At 42.9% G+C, this 22,839-nt stretch overlaps 1 protein-coding gene across 2 annotated transcripts in view; it reads right to left on the bottom strand.

Annotated features, from left to right (window-relative positions):
- The window catches only part of ATL1 (atlastin GTPase 1), an 82,899-nt gene that overhangs the window by 57,198 nt on the left and 2,862 nt on the right, over positions 1–22,839 (bottom strand). For both annotated transcript variants that reach the window (XM_062205148.1, XM_062205149.1), the window contains exon 2: positions 12,095–12,249. In XM_062205148.1, the coding sequence (XP_062061132.1) occupies positions 12,095–12,128 (34 nt within the window). In that variant the 5' untranslated portion in view covers positions 12,129–12,249. The remainder of the gene's footprint in view (positions 1–12,094; positions 12,250–22,839) is intronic.

The raw sequence follows: 22,839 nt of genomic DNA on the forward strand, positions 1-22,839 counted from the left end.
AGAAGGCCCAAGTACTTGGGCCCCTGCTACCCATAAAGGAGACCCAGACAGAGAATCAGGTTCCTGGCTTCAGCTTGGCCCAGCCCCAGACACTGTGGCTATTTGGGGAGTGAACCAGTGGATGGAACATCTCTCTCTCTCTCTCTTTCTCTCTCTCTGCATGCATGTGTAACCCTACCTTTAAAATAAATAAATAAACAGTTTTTTTTTTAATCAATGAACTAGAAGTGGCTGTTTAGCATAGTGGTTAAAACGCTGCTTGGGACACCTGTGTCCTATACTGGAGTGCCTGGGGTGGAGTGGCTGTGCTCCCTCTTCCAGCTTCCTGCTAATGCATACCCTGGGAAGTAGCAGATGATGGCTTAAGCGGTTGGGTTCCTGCCACCCATGTGGGAGATCCTGATAGAGTTTCCAGCTCCTTTCCTCAACCTACCCCAGACCCAGCTGCTGTGAGCTTCTGGGGAGTAAATCTGCAAATTAAAAGCTCACTCACTCTCTTTCCATCTCAGCCTTTTGCAGAAATAAAATAAATAAGTAAATAATTTTTAAATTAATGAATTAGAAATAAAGACCAAAAAAATTAAATTAACAATCTAAGGCTGATAAAAAAAAATCGAAAAAAACTTACACAAATTAAAAGTATTAGATACTCTTAAATCTACGAAAGAAGTTAATAACTTAAAACTTTAATTCAAAGAAAACTCCAGACTGTTAGCTTTCCTGGTGAATTCTCCCAAACATTTGGCAAAATAAAAAAGCAATCTCAAGCAAATGTTTCTAGTAAAAAGAAATATGAGGGGCCATTCTCAACTTTATAAAGCAGAACAACTCCGGCAAGGACATTATAAAAAAGGAAAACTATCAGCTAGTATCTCTGAGGAAGATCAACTCGTATGTTGATTCATAACCATGCATTATCTAAGAAGCAGATATTATCCTTATTTAGAATAATCCTAAAATCCTTCGGAATGCCCACCGAGTTCCCTCAGCACAAAACCTCCAACACATTGGAAACAACTGCTAACCTAAGCTTCCTTTTCACTCCTGAGCGCTGTGCAAATGCTGCGAGGGGAAGGGTGAGAAACCGCTCGGCAGCACTCCTGATGAGAATCAGCACTTCATCCAATGACACAGGAGAGGACCAGCCCTGTGCGCCCTTTCCTTTTCCCGTCCTGGATCTCGCCTTCAGTGTGGAGGCTGTGGGGACGCTCTCTCTCTAACTGGTGGTCTAATTCACTGGAAGTCAGCATTCGGCTACTGAATTTAGATATGTAGAAAGGGAATCGTCAACCTTTTCAGATGTGGAGAACAGGGGCTGTGCTGTGGCGCAGTGGGTAGTTGCCACTGCAATGGGTACCAGTTCGTGTTCCAGCTGCTCCACTTCTGATCCAGCTGCTTATGGCCTGGGAAAAGCTGCGCAAGATGGCCCAAGTGTTTGGGCCCCTGCCACCCTCATGAGAGACCTGGATGAGGCTACTGGCTTCTGGCTTGGGCCTGGCCCAGTGCCGGCCATTGTGGCCATCTGATGAGTGTACCATCAGATGGAAGATTCCATTCTCTCTCTCTGTCCCACTTCCCCCACCCCTTATTTCTGACTTTCAAATAAATAAATCAATCTTAAAAAAAAAAAAAAAAAGAATGTGGGGAATAATCATTCTCATTTGCTGGACATTCTAAAAATTGACTTAAATTGCAAACTTTGCTAAAAACAGATACTCAATCTTTCCAATAAAAATTAAACCAAACAAGATGACAAAACCTGAGTACGCTGGAGCCGTCAGAGAGAAGACACAGCACCTAGGAAACAGTCTCTTAGCAACTAAAGTGAAAAGGAATACAACTTTTCCTTAAACCATTACTCCTTCTAACTGTGGAACTTAAATGACAGAAAATATTTGTCTAAATGAGTAGCTGAGGATAATTTCCAGAAGAATAGCAAAAAGAGACTTTCCGGTCTGTGCCGCGGCTCACTTGGCTAATCCTCTGCCTGTGGTGCCGGCACCCCGGGTTCTAGTCCCGGTTAGGATGCCGGATTCTGTCCTGGTTGCTCCTCTTCCAGCCCAGCTCTCTGCTGTGGCCTGGGAGTGCAGTGGAGGATGGCCCAAGTGCTTGGGCCCTGCACCCGCGTGGGAGACCAGGAGAAGCACCTGGCTCCTGGCTTCGGATCAGCGCAGCACTGGCAGTAGCGGCCATTTGGGGGGGTGAGCCAATGGAAGGAAGACCTTTCTCTCTGTCTCTCACTGTATAACTTTGCCTGTCAAAATAAATAAATAAAAAAATTTTAAAAAAGAGACTTTCCACAGAAAGGGACAAATGGAGATGAGGAAACAAATACAAATGGTACCTCATAAAGACCAATCTTATTAAGAGCAAAAGCAGAGATACAAGTTACAATTGAGTGTTTATGGAAAAATATGTGGAATCTTCAAAAAGTTCACAGGATATGCTTATTATGAAAACACTATGCATGGATTTCAGAATTTGTTGGCACCAAAACAAATACATCTGCTGTTGACAATATCCTAAAGGGAGAGAGTTAAAGGGAATAATGTGGGTCTATAACATCAGAGCCTTGGAAGAACTAGGGAAAACATTTAAAAGGCTGTTTATTTATAGTAGGTATAAAATAATTTCATAAAAATTTCAACAGATGTCTCCATCATGATAAGGGCACTGTGTATATGAATGTGTGTGTGTATGTGTAACTCAACAGAAAAATAAGCACCTAATAGAAAGAAAAAATACAAGCAGCCAATACATATAAGGCAAAAGTCCAGTTATTCTGCAAAGTAAAGATACACTAATTAAAAGAAGGCAATTTTTCTGGCTATCATAACTAATAAAAGCTTTTTTTTTTTTTTGACAGGCAGAGTGGACAGTGAGAGAGAGAGAGAGACAGAGAGAAAGGTCTTCCTTTGCCATTGGTTCACCCTCCAATGGCTGCCGTGGCCAGTGCGCTGCGCTGATCCTAAGGCAGGAGCCAGGTGCTTCTCCTGGTCTCCCATGTGGGTGCAGGGCCCAAGCACTTGGGCCATCCTCCACTGCACTCCCGGGCCACAACAGAGAGCTGGAGTGGAAGAGGAGCCACTGGGACAGAATCCGGTGCCCTGACCGGGACTAGAACCCAGTGTGCCAGCGCTAATAAAAGTTTTATATATTATTTATATATTCAGTATTGGAAATGAAGAAAAAAACAAGAACATACCTTTTAATGAACAATATAATTAACTACAATTTATCTTAAGGAAATTATCAGACTGTGCATATGTATTTATCAACAAAGAGATTTACAGCAGCCTTGTTTATATAATGACAAATTGGAAACAATCTATATACCTAACTGTAAGAAACTGTACATAAATCATGTCACAGCTACACTATACAAAATATGAATTCATTGGAAACTATATTACAGAAAAATACTTAATCATAAGAAAATATGTTCACACATTTTAAATATGAAGGCAGATGGGAAGTATGTTCCCACCAAGAAAAACAAACAAATATTCAATTACAGTCACTGAAAAAAGTCCGTTTTAGAAGTACTTGGTTGCTAAAGAATCATTTCATACTTTGAGTCAGCTGCTCTGTTTGCACTGAATACTATCTGTGTCACGCACAGGCCTATCTCCACCATTGTAAACTATTTTCTTTATGGGAGAGTCTAGAAATATAAAGGCAATAGAAGTGACAGCACTGCAATTCTTACCATCTCTTCTTAGCTAACTTCTGGCTGAGATTTTGCCATAGAAGAGTGTTCATGACATTGGTAAGACAGACTGAAGGAAAAGCCATTATTGTCTTCTAACCGACAGTAGCCATGAACCAAAGGCATGGAGCTACAAGTTCATGGGCTTGCACCAGATGGTCAAGGACTTGTCAAGGTATAGGATAAGGATGGTCCTGGGGCCAGTGCTGTGGCGAAGTAGACTAAGCTTCTGCCTATGGCACCAGCATCATATATGGGTACTGGCTTGGGTCCTAGCTGCTCCTTTTATGATCCAGCTCTGTTTATGGCATGGGAAGGCAGTAGAAGATGGCCCAAGTGCTTGGGCCCCTGCACCCACATAGGAGACATGGAGGAAGCTCCTGGCTCCTGGCTTTGGATTAGTCTGTAACTCTATCTCCCAAATAAATGAATAAAATCTTAAAAAAAAAAAAACAAAACCACAGTACACTGTACTCCATAAATAATTTAGGTAAAATTATTTTGAATCAATTTAAAAATTTAAAAATAACAAAGTGGTGGAGATAGATATAAAGGAGAATTTTTATGTAGTTAAATTAGATGGATTTAACAAATTAATGTTTTAACTTAGGGTATTAAATTGTAATCCCCCTGGTAACCACAAAAAAATAGCTGTAAAATATATACAAAGGGAAATGACAAGGGAATTAAAACATTGTTCTTAAAAAGTCATCCAACCTCATAAGAAGACAGTAATGAAGGAAATGAGGGCCAGTGAAACTATAAAACATATAAAAAATTAATGGCAAAATGACAGAAGTCCCTTATTACCGGTAATTACCTTACATATAAATAGATTAAACTCTAACAAAAATACATAGATAGGCAGTATGAGTCAAATAAAACATAACAAAATATGATCCAGTTATATACTGTCTACAAGAAACTGACTTTAGAATGAAAGTGAAAGGATGGAGAAAAAGTCCACACAAATAGTATCCGAAAAAGAGCAAGAGAAGCAATCCTAAAGTCATTGCTAGTAGGTATTATTCTTTTTTGTTTGGTAAATTAAACAATGTTACAAGAGACAAAGAAGGGCATTAGACTCATGGGTACTTCAAAAAGTTTAAGGAAAATGAAATTAAAAGATGCTTATTTGGGCATAAAAATCTTGATTCATGTAGTTTTTCAAAATTGCATTTTTTCATGAACTTTTTGAGTATTTTCCCATTAACAAAAGTTTTAATACAGCAAGAATCTATAAAATTTGTTAATATCAAAATATATGAAGCAAAAAGTGACAAAATTGAAACAAGAAATAGACAGTTCTACACTAATATGTGAAGAGCTAAAGAAGTAGATAGTTCTACTAATAATAGTAGGAGACTGCAATACTCTGCTCTCAATAAGGGACAGATCAGCCACTCAGAAAATAGGCAAGGAACTAGGAACAACACAGTGCACCAAGTAGATTGAACAGACAAATATAGATACAACCTAACAACAAAATACACATTCTGCTAAGCACACAGGGAATAGTCTTCTGCATAGAATAGAAGTTAGGCCACAAATTAAGTCAATATGTTTTTCAAAATTGATAAAATACAAAGTATTTTCTTCAACCACAATGGATGTAGTTACAAATTAGTAACAGAAAAGGAACTGTAAAAATAAAAAATTTCTACCAATTAACTAACATACGTTTAGGTAAACAATGGATAAAAAAAAGATAGCACAAGAGAAATTAAATACAAATCAAAACTACAATGTGATACTACAGCACACCCATTAGAATGGCTACTATTAAAAAAAATAAAATTTAACAAGTACAGGCAAAGATTTGGAAAAGCCGGAACCTGTATGGATGGCACTGTGGTGCAGCAGATATTAATTTGCCAGTGGCCACAGCCAGATCTAGTCCCAGCTGCTCCACTTCCATTCCATCTCCCTGCTAATGTTCCTGTGAAAGCAGCAGAAGACAGCCCACGTATTTAGTCCCTGCCGCCCATGTGGAAGATCTGGATGAAGTTCCTGGCTCCAGGCTACATCCTGGCCCATCCTCGGCAGTTGTGGCCTTTTGGGGAATGAAGCAGTAGACAGAAAATTTCTCTTTCTCTCTGTCATCTTGCCTTTCAAATAAAATAAATCTTAGAAAATTAGAACCTGTATTGACTGTTGGTAAGCATATAAATGATACAGCTGTTGTGGAAAACAGAATGGCAGTCACTCAAAAAAATTTTAAAAAGTTACTGTATGATCCAGCAATGCCACTTCTGGATGCATAATCAAAAGGCTAGGAGTAGAGTCTCAAACAGACATTCACAATAGCTAAAATGTGGAAAAATCTGTGTCTATGGAAAGACAAATGGATACTCAAAACATGGTATATACAATGCGATGTTATTCAGCCTTAAGAAGGGAGGAAATCATGACACATGTGACAACACAGATGAACTCTGAGTATACTAAGTGAAAGAAGCCAGAAACAAAAAGACAGATGACATAATAGAGTCATGCTACTTATACAAGATACCTAGTCAAAACCACAGAGACAGAAAGTAGAATGAAAACTGCTAGGCATGAGGCTACGAAGGGAGAGGAGTGACGGAAAGGTATTATTTAATAGGTATACAGTATGAGTTTTACAAAATGAAGAATACTGGAAATGGATGGTGGTAATAGTTGCATAACAATACCAATGTGCTTAATATCACTGAACAGTAAATTTAAAAATGGTTAAGATGATAAAATTTATGTTATATGTATTTTATTACAATCAGAAATTTTTTAAAAATAAAGTATAAAAAATTAAAACCAGATATTAACATAAGGAAGACTGAGATTGAGGAATACCTCTTAAAATGCAAAAATACAAGCCATGAAGGAAAATACTGACCAAATCAACTGTATGCAAACCTATTTTTATTAAAATACACCATAAAGAGTCATGTCACAAAGTGACAAAAAAGATCTATAAGACAAATAATCAACAACGGATTTATATCCACAATATGTAAAACATTTGCACAAAGAAAAAGTTAACCTAACAAAAAATGGACAAGGAAGGGCCAGTGTTGTGGTGTAGTAAGTTAACCCTCCACCTGTGGTGGTGCCCGGCATCCATATTGGTGCTGGTTCATGTTCTGGCTTCTCCTCTTCTCATCCAGTTCTCTGCTAACAGTCTGGCAAGGCAGTGGAAGGTGACCTAAGTGCTTAGGCTCCTTTACCCATGTGGGAGACCCAGAAAAAGCTCCTGGCTTTGGATAGGCCCAGCATTGGCTGTTACAGCCATTTGGGGAATGAACCAGTAGATAAAAGACCTCTCTCTCTGTATCTCCCTCTCTCTGTAACTCTGCCTCTCAAATAAATAAACCATTAAAAAAATGGACAAAGGGAAAATAAACAGCCAATAAATATATGAAAATGTACTCAGTCCTCAATGGTAATTGGTAAAATACAGACTAAACCACAAAGAAATATCATAATAATTATGATACTTGTTATTTATAACACCAAGTATAGGTGAGAATATGTAGCAAAAAAGATTTCATGGAAAAAAGCAAACTCTACATTTATTTACTTATTTATAGTAAAATCTAAAAGGGATGGAGTGGACATTTGACCTAGCAGTTAAGCTGCTGGCTAAGATATCCATATAACATATTAGAGGGCCTAGGTTCCATCCCGGACTCTGCTTCCGGACTCCAGCTTCCTGTAATGCAGGCAGACTTTGGGAGACAGCAGTGATGGCTCAAATACTTGGGTCCCTGCCACTCATGTGGGAGACCTGGATTGAGTTCCTAGCTCTCAGCTTCAGCCCAATTCCAGCCATTGAGGGAATCTGAGAAGTATACCAGCAGATGCATATTGTCTCTAATAATTTTTTTTTAATTAATGAAGGGAACAGAAACCCCATAAATATGAGAGTGTTTACTTTTGGATGGCATTAAGGAGACGCTGTCATTAAGAAGGGTCCACAAACAGTGACAAAATATTGATAAAGTTCTATTTCTTCAGCTGGTGGGGAGAAACAGGTACTCATTCCTATTCTTTTTTAACTGAACATTTTGTTTTGTATGTTCTTTTGTACACAGATAGGTTTTGTAACAATCGTTATTCTATTTTTGAGCAACTTCAACTGACACAAACAAATAAACATCAAACAAAACAGCACCCACTTCTGGTTTGTTTCTGGTAGTACTTAAGCTCTCACCCAGTACTGAAAGACTGTTTTCTGGGCTCCTGTTTCTGATACTCATCTGTCCCCTCTTATTTTCCACATTGGCACATTCTTTGCCTATTTTTCCAGTCCAAGGCTCTCATCAAATATATAGAGCACTGATTTCTTATACCAGTCTAGTGCTGGCAGGTAGGTTTCCTGCGATGTGTTTCTGCATACTATTTATTATTCCAGGTCCTTGTCATCACATGGACTATGGAAGCAAAAAACCCTGAATGTATTATTTTTAAAAAGTTTGTTTGCTAGAGAGAGAGAGAGAATCAATATGTGTGTGTGTGGGGGGGGGCAGTGGCTAAGAAAGATTACTCTCACCTGCTAGGTCACTCCCCAAATGCTCATAACCATAGGGTCTAGGACAGGCTGAAGCCAGCAGCCTAAGAATTCAATCCAGGTCTCCCATGTGAGTGGCAGGAATCCAACCACTTTAGCCATCACTACTTCCAGAGTCTACAGCCGCAGGTAGCTGGAATCAGTAGCCAGAGGCAGGTACCAAACCCAGGAATTCTGATACAAGGTTCTGGAATCTTAACTGGGGTCCCAACAACTAGGCCCAGTGCCTGCTCCACCACCCAGAACTTAAGTCCTAGATCTAAAACTAAGAATTTATGGTTCCTCTGACCAAGTTACCGGTGCTCTCCAAATCTCAAGTAACTTACATATTAAAATCAGAACAGCAATGCCTACCTTTAAGAGCTATTAAATACTTCAGTTTACTCAAACTTCATGTTGGGTGCATATTTAGGTGCAAGTGGTGGGAATCTCAAGTCTATGCATAGACCTGCTTCCCAGTGATCTCTCTTGGAATGAGCTTCAGATGCCAACCCCAACCCTGGTGGTCAGCAGAGATGCTTTTCGGATTCTGGTTTCTGTGGTTCATACAAGACCTAACAGGTGCCTGCCCACTCAGATAAAAATAATCCTGTTGTATGGTCCTACAGAGTCTGTATTGGACTTTTAGCTCTCCTGTACAGATTTTTCAAACGTCTTTCTTGCCCTTTTCTTGGGAACATTGTATTTTCCAACTCTGGACTATCTACCTTGATTCTCTGCCTTTTTCTTTCAAGCATGTCTGAAATCTATGTACTTAGTTAGATGATAATAAGTTCAGTTCAATGCCTTCTTTTTCAAGCTGTCACCAAGAAGTTTTCTTATAAGAGATCTCTGGCTTCTATGTTTCCTTGTTATCTTCACACATCTGCCCATTTCTCTTAGAAAAACAATCCACAGCATCATGTTTTACAAAATAAATTGGGGAAAAAAGTCTCAGGTTCTTTATTTTATTTATTTGAAAGACAGAGTTACAGAGAGAGGTAGAGACAGAGAGAGAGGTCTTCCATCCGCTGGTTCACTCCCCAGATGGCCACAACAGCCGGAGCTGTGCCGATCCGAAGCCAGGAGCCAGGAGCTTCCTCCAAGTCTCCCACCTGGGTGCAGAGGCCCAAGGACTTGGGCCATCTTCCATTGCTTTTGAAGGCCACAGCAGAGAGCTTGACTGGAAGTGGAACAGCCAGGTCTCGAACCAGCGCCCATATGGGATGCCAGCACCGCAGACTGGGGCTTTACCCGCTAGGCCACAGTGCTGGCCCCCAGTATCAGGTTCTAGTCTTACTCTTCTAACTTGCTAAGTATATGACCTTCATCAAGTCATTTAACCTATATGAGACTTAGTTTTTTCATCTGCAAAATAAGGGCTAATATGTCCTAGCATATAAAATTGATTAAAAAGCTCAGAACCAAATATCATCATACAAGTGAATGTGACTTAAAAACCTCTATCCAATGAAAAGGTAGTCTCAGTAGACCTGAAGATAGAAGATTTTGAAGTCAAATTGCCAGAGACGACAACCTGGCTCTACCATTTACTAGCTCTACCTTCTAACAGATAGAATGGCAATGATAGTATCTATCTGACATGACGTTAACTCTAGGATGTTAGTTACCATTGCTCTCATTAAACACCTATTATGTGTTAGCCATTATACCAGGTGCCAGGAACAAAACAAAATACAGGCAGACATGGCTAACGTCTTTGCCAAAATTTCTCTCTTACTTCATATGCTACATTTCCTATGTCATTCATATCACACATAAGTACAGTGAGGGAAAAAATCTTAATAAACTGTTTCCATAAAACATCAAGATAAAACTCTCCAATTCCACTATTTCTTTGCTGTGAACATTTCCAGTGAACACATAGTTACTCTGGTATTTCTTTTCCTCATCTATCATATGAGTTGAAACTCTCCTGATGATTTTTCGGTAAACTCTCTGGGATATGCTCTTATCAAACACACTGAATCTAAGATAGTGCTTCTCAGAGTAACATCCAAATACCATCTGCTTCTCAATCATCTAAAATGCTAATTAAAAGACAGATTCCTGGGCCATGTTTCAGATCTATTGATCCAAAAGCTCTGGTTGGAAGATGTAGGAATCTGCATTTCTAATAAAGTCCTTGTTTGATTTTTTTAAAATGCAAATCCCATCTGAGAATCATTCCCAAGAGGCAAAGAAAAAAATATCTCCATTACATAAGGAATCTGTGATCAAATACTGAAGAATAGTGATGCAAAGCATCAGCAGTGAGGAATGTTTCAATGCTCACAATAAATTTTCACGTCTGTCTCTTAACAGGGTGGAGTCAACAATCTACCAAGACCCAGACCCAGACTGACTTGAGCAAACACCTTAACTGTGAGTGTTCCAGAAACTCCTATTCCAGAGGCCAAGGGGAGGGGCACAAGGGGGTTACACTGAAAACGCTTACCCAGATTCCAGAAGCAAGGTAAACGGTGTTACTGCAATAGTGGCGCCTACTAAAACTGGGTTCCGTGACTTCAGAAACCGAAACTGCTTTCTCTTAAATTAGACCAACACCAGACCTCCCTGCCTTGCTCTCCATACCTACCAGAAACCTTAGGTAACTGCCTCCTGGGCGGTCAAGTCGACCCCGTGACCGAATGAAGCAAGGAGACGGACAGTCTTGGGATAAAAGGAAACCAAACTATAACCAGTTAGAATGGGCACGTCTGCCTGAGGCAGGCAGACAGTAATGGAAGACAGGCCACTGAGCCACGGAGGAGAATCTCCTCGTAGGTGTGAACTTTGAAGTGACAATTCAAAGCCCACGAGCGGAAATATGTCCTACCCACCAAGCTTAGGGGCCTGAGATCCTCTGTGGTTCGGGTTATAAAATGCCTTCTAAAGCTTAAGTTCCTAAAACGCTGGGGAGTTTAGCACTGTGCTGCAAGAAATTCGGAGCCCAAGGCGAAAACGCCGCCCAACCTGCCCACACCAGGCCTGGAGCGAGGCGGGCGGGGCCGCGCGCTCTCCCGCATCGCTGCGCGCGCTCCTCCGCTGCGTGAGCGCCGCCCACCCACTCGCGGCGCGGACCCACTGGGCCTCTCCTTCCCCCTCCCCTCGGCCTGGTGCTGAATCATGAGCCCAGTGTCTCCAAAAGGTAAAACCAAAAGAACAAAGCCACCCTTGAGCTGGCCTGAATGGGGTAGCAGGTCGGGGCGGGGCCGAAGAATGGAAATCACAACTTTGCTCCTTTTCTCCCCAAATTCCCCCTCCGCGGCACCCCCGCACACCTGACCCCCAAATTAAAACGAGGACTGCAGTGCTCGGGGACTCCCAAGAGGGTGCCGCTGCTGCCGGAGTCGCTGCGGTCTGCAATGTTGGGCCGACCCGGCGCGCTGCCCCTCATTGTTCAGCCCGCTGCCTGCCTGCCCGGGAGCTCGCAGCTCCTGCGCTAAGGGGGCTGGGTGCCACCCGCTCCAGACCTCCGACCCCGTCCCCTCTCCGCCGTGGGACCACAAGCCCCCCGCCCACCCTCATCCCCACCCTTCCAACCTGTCGCCGAGGCCGGATCCACAAGTCCCAGAGGCGCCCCGTGGGTGCTGTCCAAATGCTGGGAGGAGGCGGGCGGGGGTGGGGAGCGGCAGCCTGGGCCCGGCCTGCGCCGAGCGGCTGCCCTCGGCCAGCGGCGGAGCCCAGCGACGCGGGCGCCGCTCAGCCATGCTTCCCGGGCCCTGCAGCAGCGGGCACGGCAGCGACCCCACGCCCAGCCCCGGGCACCCGCCGCGGGCGGCCCCTGGCCCTGCCCGTCTCGCGGTGGAGGGCCGGACCCCGCGCAGGCTACCGAGTTACCCTTTGCCACTCACCCCAACTGTTCCGGTCCCTGCGGCTCTGGGCCATGGTGGTCCGGGGACTGCGGGAGGCGAGGCGCCGTCACTGCGCTCGCTCGCTGTGTCCTCCGGGCCGCAGGGTGCCCGCGCCGGGCGGAGTTCGCTGGGGCTCCGAGGAGGTTGCGGTGGCGCTGGTGGGAAGGAGCGGGGAGGGAAAGGGAGGAGAAAGCGGATGAAACGAGCTCAGCATCACAAGCCTGGGTTCACACAAATACCAGCGTCACACCCTCCCCACCTCAGCCCACCCCCAGCGCGCGAAGACAGTGACAGACGACGACGTACTGCAACATTTTCAAAGGAAAACATACACAAATCGACAGCACACCCTCGCACACACTCTCTCAAAAAATTTGACAGCATTATCTGGTCCCAGCAACATACAAACCAACATTCCACATTCTGCAGGTTCCAGTGCCTTCTTCACATTAAGACAGGCTAGCAACGCCACGTACTTAACATTTCCTGCATGTATCTACCAGGCACCCATTTTCTTTTTCTTTTTCTTTCTTTTTTTTTTTTCATTTTAAACCCATGTTGGTAAAGAGGTTATCATGTATTTTGGTATATGTATACCAAGCAGGCCTGCCTTTTAAAATCAAGAAAGCAAAACTTATATCAAGAATATCAATGTAGTCTGAAAGGAACTCAAGGTCTGGTGGGCAAAATTCCCCAAGAGTTGTAGAGGTATGGCCCAACAGCAAATACTTGAAGCGAAATCATTTTACAGCCTGAGTGGGCCTTGGCAGCCATAATGGTTGCAGACAATTTTAAATGAAAAGCAAAAGGAAATAAATACTTCAAAAATATTCTCAAGCTCTCCCTTTTGCTGCTTCCTTCCCCCTCTGCCTGCAAACTTTTGTTCTTTCCACAATCCCAGCCCCTTCAGGCCACCTGACCCTCTAGCTGCCACCATGCCCATCCCCACTGTCTCCCAGTTTCTCCTCCTCCTGGGGTTGTCCACACTCTCTGCTCATCAGCTCTCCTAAGAGATCACTGCTGGGCTGTTCATCACCAGATCCATGGGCTCTGCCTGTTTCTTACTGTAAGCAGCTCCTTGTTCTATACTCAGGGTCCTTTACTCTGATGGCTTCAGACAGGAGCTCCATGCTGATGATCCACACTTCTCATCTTTTAAAGGAAGAGTCATCACACCACAACTGCCCGGCATTACCCCTATTTCATCTTCCATTTTAATTTTGTCAGAATCAACATGTCTGAAGCCAAGCTCATCCACCACTGCTGAAACTTACTCATTCCATGTTTCACTTAGTGGTCCTGGTGACCTCAGAGCTGTGAACTCTGCAAACCCAAGTTTACACTATGGTTTTAAGGAGGGCTCATGTTCACTATGGTGGCATCTCTAAACACTAATGAAACAACATAAGACAACCATCACATCACTACCATACCTATGAAAAAAATCCATTGTGTAAAAAGTTTTGCATTTCCTCTTACATTCCTTTACTATCAGTCTCATCTCACATTCCAGCCTAAAAGACTCCTCTCAGTCAAATCCCAGCAAAAACACTACAGTGTGCTCCACATAAGTGATGCAATTCAAAGCCACTCCCTGATTGAAAAAGTTATTAATTTCTTAAAAGATTTTCTCTTAATAATTAATAAGTAATTGCTGGGCTAATACTGTGAGACTATACAAATTACAAAAAAAAAAAAGTATTTCAATGTTAACTGTCTCTATAATGTATATTTCATACTGTTGCCCAAGAACTTTCCCCACAATGATTTTAGAATCCATTGATATCTTTGAATCAATTTTGATTTTGGCCAGTGGGATCCTCTTTGAGTCAGCTCCTACATCCTTTAAACATGTTCCTATTTGTCTCTGAACATTTCCTTGCCTCTGGCACAAAAAATGTTTCAGGTTTTCCCCGCATTTCCCCTACCTCAGAAGTAGAATTCGTCAGGACTCCAAGAAGCTCTGGCTCCTTCTAATGAGCAAAGATATTTAGAAACCAAGATCTAGTTGCTACTTGTGCTCATTGCTGGCCAAAGTATCACTGTTTGTAGACTTTTTCAGTGGACACTGCTAGAACATATATATATATATATATATATAGTAAATCATTGAGTTTACTTTATTCTGAAGAAGTAGTCTCAATAGTGTGAAATTCAAAATGCACTGGTTATTTATTGCAGCAATTTTTGTAATCATAAAATTCTGGCAATAACCTAAATGCCCATATCTAGGAGAGTAATTAAGTACACCAGACCATAGAACACCATGCAGCTATAAAAATGGAATACAGGAAGTCTTTATGAATTGATACCGAGTGATTTTCAGAATAGCCTGTTAAATGGAGGAGAAAACAAAGTATAGTGTGTTTTTCCTGTAAAAAAAAGGAGGACATGAAAAAATAACCACATCTGTTCATCTATGCAACCTAAATACAAGAGTAAATCGCAAACCAATGAGATTAGTTACCTACAAGACATGGTGGAAGTAGGGTGTAAACAATGGGAGAATGGGCAGAAGAGGGTAGGAGAAACTAGGGGGCTAACACTTCTCTGAGTGTTGTTCTAACTCCTAGATTCTCACTCTTAGAACCATGGTAATGTTTCATGTTCTTCAAGATAAATAAGGAAAATTAACTAGAAAATAGGGAGAACTAAAAATGAAATGACAGCAGTCCCCCTACTGCCTGTGGTTTCAGTTACCCACAGTCCAGAAATATGAAACAGAAAATTTCAGAAATAAACAATTCATAAGTTTTGAATTACAAACCAATATGTGCCATTATACAAGCCACTATAAATGTCATATGGTCTTTCTGTGTCCCACTCGGGAGATGCACATTGCTTCGTCCAGCATACACACTTTATACTTTATATGCTGCCCACTCATTATTCACTTAGCAGTCATCTTGGTTATCAGATCAACTGCCACAGCATCACAGGGCTTGCATTCAAGTACCATTATTTGACTTAATACTGCTGGGAGGTGAGGGTGGAAGGTTGAGGAGAATTAGAGCGTGATTGCTAATGAGTAGGAGATTTCTTTTGATTCCAAATGGCATTTGTCATTTCAGTCATCAGAAATAGGAAGCCATGTCTAGAGACTGGGGGAAAAAAAAAAAAAAGGCATGCCTGCGTCTTGTGTGCTTTGTTAAAAGCAGGAGAAACTTTCCCAGAAGCACTCCAGCAGGCTTCCTGCCATGTGTCATTGTCCAGAATTATCTGAGCCTAAACCATTCCTTTAACAAGAGGAATGAGGCCAAAGTCAAGATTTATTCCCTAGGATGAGAGAGTATATCAGTCTCCCATGATGGACACGGCCACCTGGAAAAGGACAATAAAGGTCAATAAAGCTTCTGTTACTGACAGCGAGGAAAGAAGAGCGACGGTAGTTATTGGGCCCAAAGCCCAACGTGATAATCATATCTCCCATTTTTCCTATTATCCTCTACGAATACCTCATCTGCTAGAACAACCCAAACTCTACTCCCCTAAGATCTCTGTTCTTAGTGGTCTTATCTTTATTGAGTTGCTGCAGTTTTCCACTGTCTAGTAATATAATAGACATGTGAATACTACGAGGCACTCGTGTGCATACCTGGGGTTCCAGACACAGTTCTCCTTATTCCCTTGGTGGAATGACAACCAGTGTCCCTGTAGTCACTCGGATCAATCATTCCCACGAGTACAGTGATCCCTTTTATGAGTGCTGAGTCACTGGTCTGAAGACATCAAAAGGGTCAGGCTGTAGTTTCAGCTTCTCATTTAATAGCACTGTGACTGTGTTATTTGTGAAAATACTTGTCCCTGGGGCACTCTGGCCTTCAGATCACTAAGCCCAGAGTTGTAGAGACAGAACTGTAGACACAAAGTTGTAGGGACAAAAATTCCTCAAGAGAGCTATGAGTAGTAACAGAAGAGTCACTCCTTCCTCTGCCCCTTGGTTCCCGGCCCATGCATTCTGAACATGGGGTGGATGGCAATATGTAATGGCTACTGGGTGAAGTCCTATACCATATCTTCCCAGGGTTTCTTTCAGCACCACAACTGGTGCTTTGGCAGACCGTTCCTAGCTGCTTCTGAGGGATGAGTCTGAGGTAAGAGCAGTTAACTTCCCTCACAGCAAAAATTAGTTTCTTACTCAAAGATAACATTTTTAATATAGAGAATTAGGCATTAGAATAAGGCATTCTATATGTCCATTAATTGTGGTACTAGAAAAAGCTTTCCAGACAGGCAAAGTCAACTTGTATTTTTTTAAAAAAATATCTTGGGGCCGGCGCTGTGGCATAGCGGGTGAGGCCGCTTGTCTGCAGTGCTGGCATCCCATATGGGCGCTGGTTCGAGCCCCAGCTGCTCCACTTCTGATCCAGCTCTCTGCTATGGCCCAGGAAAGCAGCAGAAGATGGCCCAAGACCTTGGGCCCCTGCACCGGCATGGGAGACCTGGAAGAAGCTCCTGATTTCTGATCAGCACAGCTCCAGCCATTGCGGCCAATTGGGGAGTGAACCAGCAAATGGAAGACCTCTGTCCGTCTGTCTGTCTGAGCCTCTCTGTAACTCTGCCTTTCAAATAAAATAAATACATCTTTTTTTTTTTTTTGACAGGCAGAGTGGACAGTGAGAGAGAGAGACAGAGAAAAAGGTCTTCCTTTTATCCGTTGGTTCACCTCCCAATGGCCACTGCGGCCGGCGCATTGTGCTGATCCGAAGGCAGGAGCCAGGTGCTTCTCCTGGTCTCCCATGCGGGTGCAGGGCCCAAGCACTTGGGCCATCCTCCACTGCCTTCCCAGGCCATAGCAGAGAGCTGGCCCTGGAAGAAGGCAACCGGGATAGAATCCGACGCCTCAACCGGGACTAGAACCTGGTGTGCTGGCGTCGCAAGGCGGAGGATTAGCCTGTTAAGCCACGGCACCGGCCATAAATACATCTTTTAAAAAATATTTACTATATTTATTTGTAAAGTGGAATGACAACAAGAGAGAGAGAGAGAGAGAGAGAGACAGAGCGAGAAAGAGATCTCCCATCTTCTGGTTCAGTCCCCAATGGCTGTGACTGGGGCTGGGCCAGTCTGAAGCCAGGAGCCTGGGACCACATGTGGTTCTGGGCCATGTTCTGCTGCTTTCCCAGGTGCATTAGCAGGGAACTGGGTCAGAAGCAGAGCATCTGGGATTTGAACCAGGGGCTCTGATATGGGATGCCAGCATTGCAGGCAGGGCTTAACACACTACGCCACAACACGGGTCACATACACTTGTATTAGAAAACCATGAGGAAGAACGACTCTTCCCTCCATGAAACAAAGGCTCTAGAGTAACTAAACTGGCTGCCAGATGGTTGACTAGTATATCCAGACTGTATGGAATAGGATCATACTGAGGTTTCTGCAATAGCATCTCCTATAAGCAAGTTAAATACTTCACTGGGGCAGTAACAGAATAACACTGGGCAAGCAGCAGTCTACCCTTGTTTTACATTCCCCCTGCCTATAGGCTGCTAAGCAAGCACCAGAATGCTATCTGCAGGACAAACCATCTCACAGAACTCATCACTGAGATGTATGCCCTCTGGTGGGTAGTACTGTAGTTCACAGATAGTATTCTCAAAATTGCCAGAATGTGAAATTATCTCTCCCACTGCCTTCTTTATCTCAGCTCTTCTTTCCAGCTTATTGACCAACCTATTAGCTACTGTGCATAAATCTGTATAGACCCATACCTCAGGGCAACTCTTGTTCCTAACAAAGAGGACAGAAGCCCACTGGGAGAATTTCTTTTCATCACTATCTTTCAGGCCAACCCCATTATGAAGTAGAGCCACAGTCCAGGGGCTATCTGCTTTAAGCTGGTACTATCATATCATGCAGCCCATTAACAAACCAGGCCTGAACTTTTTCTTCCTCTGTGAAATGGCCAAGGTATGGTTTGGGGTGGGGGGTGGGGTGGGTGAGTAGCAAAGAAATAAGGGCAAGTGCCATGGAAGCTTATCCATGCAATTTCCTTATGTCTTCCAGATCAGCTCAGGCAATCCCAATTATACCTTTCCATGTGACAATGGAATTCTGCTGCCCAAGTTCAATTCATGATTCAGTAAATTAAAGAACTCCCAGTTTCAAAGAGCAGTTCATGTCACATAGTCACTTAGAATCCCTCGGTCAGGTGTTTAGTTTCTAATCAAGTCTCTGCCAAGAATTGCCTTTCGAATGGAGAATAGCTATAAACAGATGAGGGAATGTCCTTATTCCAAAACCCTAGCGATCTGCACTGGGATTCCTCTGTGGGCTTGTGAGAGATTTTTTTTTTTTTTTTTTTTGACAGGCAGAGTGGACAGTGAGAGAGAGAGAGAGGGAGAGAGAAAGGTCTTCCTTTGCCGTTGGTTCACCCCCCAATGGCCGCCGCGCTGCGCTGATCTGAAGGCAGGAGCCAGGTGCTTCTCCTGGTCTCCCATGGGGTGCAGGGCCATCCTCCACTGCACTCCGGGCCATAGCAGAGAGCTGGCCTGGAACAGGGGCAACCGGGACAGAATCTGGCGCCGACTGGGACTAGAACCCGGTGTGCCGGCGCTGCTAGGCGGAGGATTAGCCTGTTGAGCCATGGCGCCGGTGCTTGTGAGAGATTCTAAACAGTTTCGTTATTCTACACAGTCTTGTCTGCTGAGTCCTAAAGCCCAAGCATCAGGGCAGCCTGCAGCACAGCCTGGACCTCCCAAAAGGCATTATGCGGCCCCAAGTCTCATAAAAAACTGATGGTCATACAAGGCACATGATAAAAGGGTCAAAGAGCACTCAATGTAGTATGTCGTCTTCAAAATCCAAATAAGGCAACCAAGTGCTGTGCACTTTTCTCTGAGGGAGATGACACAAGGCAAAGCACCAGACCTCCACTGGGTTATCCGAAAGTTCTCTAAAAACGGCACGTCCCTGATCTGAGTCCATCTCTCTTTCTATAGTATAGCGTCTTTTAAAGTATCTCAGGTCGTTGCTATTTTCTGCTCTCCACTTCCAATTTTCTTAATGTCATCAAGGTAATGGACAAGTATGTTCTGGAATGTTCCTCTATCAAAGAACAGAAGTATTTAAGTAGCCCTGAAGTAAGACAATAACAGTGCTTTCACAGTCATGTGAAGGCCCCACTCCTGGTTATTTCTGCTGATGAGAATTGAAAAGAAAGCTCCATTCTGGGTTTCAACTCAATAGCTACATTATAGGTGCCGAGGGCTGTGCTAATCTGTTCCAGTGAAGATCCCACAAGTGAAATTACAACTATGATTGGCACCAAATTTGATTAAATTTTTAAAAATCCAGACTCTCTTCAAAACTAATTTGGCTACTGTACAAGCCAAACAGTTGAATTAAAAGGGAAAGACCTCCACTTTTCAGATCTTTAATGGTGGCACTAAACTCTGTAATTTCCCCAGTAATGAAGTTTAATTTTGGTGTCTTACTTAGACATGGGAAGAGACGGGTGGGAGGAGTTACATTTGGCCATACCACTGATAGTTCCCCTTACACAACATAAACCTAATAGAAGGATTCTGCTACTCAATGTATCTAGTCTCAAATATATTTTGGGAATGGAAACCCCAAAATGGATCATCACTCCCACTTGTACCTATTATGAAATGAACCTGAACCAAGACTACATTTGATTTCTTTAATTTCTACTCTGATCACTTCTGGTGGCAATTTGAGACTGTAAGGATTAGTGTTCAAGACCAGTATCTATTCACCTCCAGAAGGCATGAGAGTTTCCTATTCCTTAGTTCACTTCCACCCTGGTAAAAGGTCATAGGTCCCTCTAGAAATATCAAAGGAATCTAATCTCCTCTTTAGTTAAGAGTCTCCAGGGTTGGCCGGCGCCGTGGCTTAACAGGCTAATCCTCCGCCTTGCGGCGCCAGCACACCGGGTTCTAGTCCCGGTCAGGGCACCGATCCTGTCCCGGTTGCCCCTCTTCCAGTCCAGCTCTCTGCTGTGGCCAGGGAGTGCAGTGGAGGATGGCCCAAGTGCTTGGGCCCTGCACCCCATGGGAGACCAGGAGAAGCACCCGGCTCCTGCCATCGGAACAGCGTGGTGCGCCGGCCGCAGTGCGCCTCCCGCGGCGGTCATTGGAGGGTGAACCAACGGCAAAAAGGAAGACCTTTCTCTCTGTCTCCCTCTACTGTCCACTCTGCCTGTCAAAAAATTTTTTTAAAATTAAAAAAAAAAAAAAAAAAAGTTTAAAAAAAAAATAGCTAGGGTAAAGAGTCTCCAGGGTTGTGAATGGGCTTAAGTCTAGGAATTGGGTATCTTGAATTTCTATTACAAGGACTAGATTTCTGCTCATCAGACCTAGACTTTTTCCACCTACCTATATCCAGTTGCACTTAAGCAGACTGATGGTTTCATTCATTCCTAGAGACTCAGGAGTCATCAAGTCACAACCACATATCAAACACCCTTCTTATTACTTCTGCCTGAGGGTTACCATGGTAACTGTGCTGACCATGTATTTGACAGTGAAGCCACATGGCATCTACCAGAATCTCAATAGTCCCACTAGAATCATGGATTTCTCATTGTGGAATCCTGATCATCATTTTCAACCTGTTGAAGACAGTCATCAAAGAACTTTTCAAAAATATTTATATCGCCCCACTTAATTTATTAATAAAAGCAAACACTCATGGTGGTGGTGGTGGTGTGTGTGTGTGTGTGTGTGTGTAGTCGTTCAGTGCGGGGTGTCTGGCACAGCAGCTAAGATGCCTGCATCTCATATTGGAGTGACTGTGTCTGGTTCAAATCCTGGTTTCTCTACTTTGGATCCCATTTCCTTGCTAATGTGCACCCTGGAAGGCAGCAGATGATGACTCAAATATATGTGTCCCTGGCACTCATATGGAAGACCTGGATGGAATTCCTGGTCCAAACTTCAACCTGGCCCAGCCCTGGTGGTTGTGGGCATTTGGGGAGTGAAGCAGAGGATGGAAAATCTCAATTTCTCTCCCCCTCTCTCTCTCCCCTCTCTGTCTTAGTGCCTTTCAAATACAATAAAAATAATTTTTCTTAAAAAAGTAAATATAGTAGGCTCCAAACAGGATGCACATAAAAGAGCAAGTTCAACAGTCCCATCTCCCTGAATCTTCAGATTCCTCTGTTTAAGTATATCTGAGACATTCTGGTATCTCATCATATAGAATGTAAGCTATTATTAGGAATACGTTTCAAGTAACCCAGGTGAAAGAACTAAATGTTCAAGTCTACACATCAATTTTGAGTCTTGGGTAAATATTTGGCAAGATTCTCTAACTTCTCTTCTCCAAGAGCAGGCTTGTACTCCCATCAGGGCTATGCTGAAACTCTAGCTAACTCTTGTTCAAAGTTCCCAGCTTCATTCATATCTGCTCAAATATATCTATCACATGTCACAGGGTCCCAGAAGTTCACCACCAATGCTCTTACTTTAGTAGAACAGAACTAGTCTCTCATTTCATTAACATTACAATTTTGTAGCCTTCACCTGGGTTTTATCCTCAGTCATAAATGCCCAGCAGCTGCAAGAGAAGATGGATTTCTTCAAAGAGACCAAAGAAGTTTTCTCATGCCTTAAGTCTGGAACTCAGGCTCTCCGTTTTGTCTTGACATCACTGTCTATTTGTAATAACACCACTGTCCTAGCAGCTGAGTACTGGAGATTGATCTTCCAATCCTGTGCCCCCGCTGGCACTCCATCTCGTGCCACTGCTCATAGTGGTGATGGCACTCCATGCTATGCAATACCCCTGGTTCCATTTTCCTTGACAAGTAAGTTACCCAGTTCATCATCAGATATGTGATAACATACCAGAAAGCCATTTCAAGGGTCTTTTTTTCTGAGACTACTTCCAATTTCTACAACTGAATCAATCACAGTTCTGGGAAGAAAAACCACAGAAAGATGACCTGGTCAAAGGAATATCTGTATAAACGAGAACAGGGGTAAGGCAACCCACACGGGATGTGAAGGACCCTGAGACAGCAGCAGTGAGAAGCCATTATCCGTGTTTCCTTGCAGGTGCAAAAGGAAGAAGTTTACTGGAATCCTACAACAGCGACACAGCTGTAGGACAGGACCACAGTTGGGCATTTTGGCTTCTTCTGCCCATAACGCTAGTATTCTTGGGGTACAGGCAAACTTTAGGCACCGCTTCTGAGCACAGTATCTATTACAATATGAAGAAATTGATAATGAACAGCATAAGATTATTTGTAACTCTTTATCTTCTCTTAGCTATTGAATTTACAAACAACCAACTTGTGGGCAGAATATAGAACTCTTCTACCAATTCTTTACAAGCTTTAATATAACAACCTGAGGACAAAGATTAATAGAAACAGCTTCTTAACATATCTTAAGATCAATTCAAGCTGGATAAAAAAAGGGATGCGCCTGGCTTTCCTCACCTCTTCAGTTTAAAACTCCTATCATAATGACCTGATACTGACTCTGAATGAGATCCATGCTCTACTGCTATGCAGAATAAAATACAACAATTGTTCTCTATTTTGGATACATGGTTCTTGCCTCAACAGAAAAGTGGTCCTAATTAGTAACAGAAAGAAGAGTTTAATAATAATTATTTGAAAATCCAACATTTAATTCATTTAATAACTCTATAGAGCAGTCAACTGAATCACACAGTTACATCTGTCAAGTAGTTTTGTTCCAAGACTCATCGGATTATCTTGCTTAAACTTTTATGTTCCACAGACTAAAACTACTGTCCATATGTTC

Source organism: Lepus europaeus, chromosome 11, assembly GCF_033115175.1.
Source record: "Lepus europaeus isolate LE1 chromosome 11, mLepTim1.pri, whole genome shotgun sequence".
NCBI classification, from domain to species: Eukaryota; Metazoa; Chordata; class Mammalia; order Lagomorpha; family Leporidae; genus Lepus; species Lepus europaeus.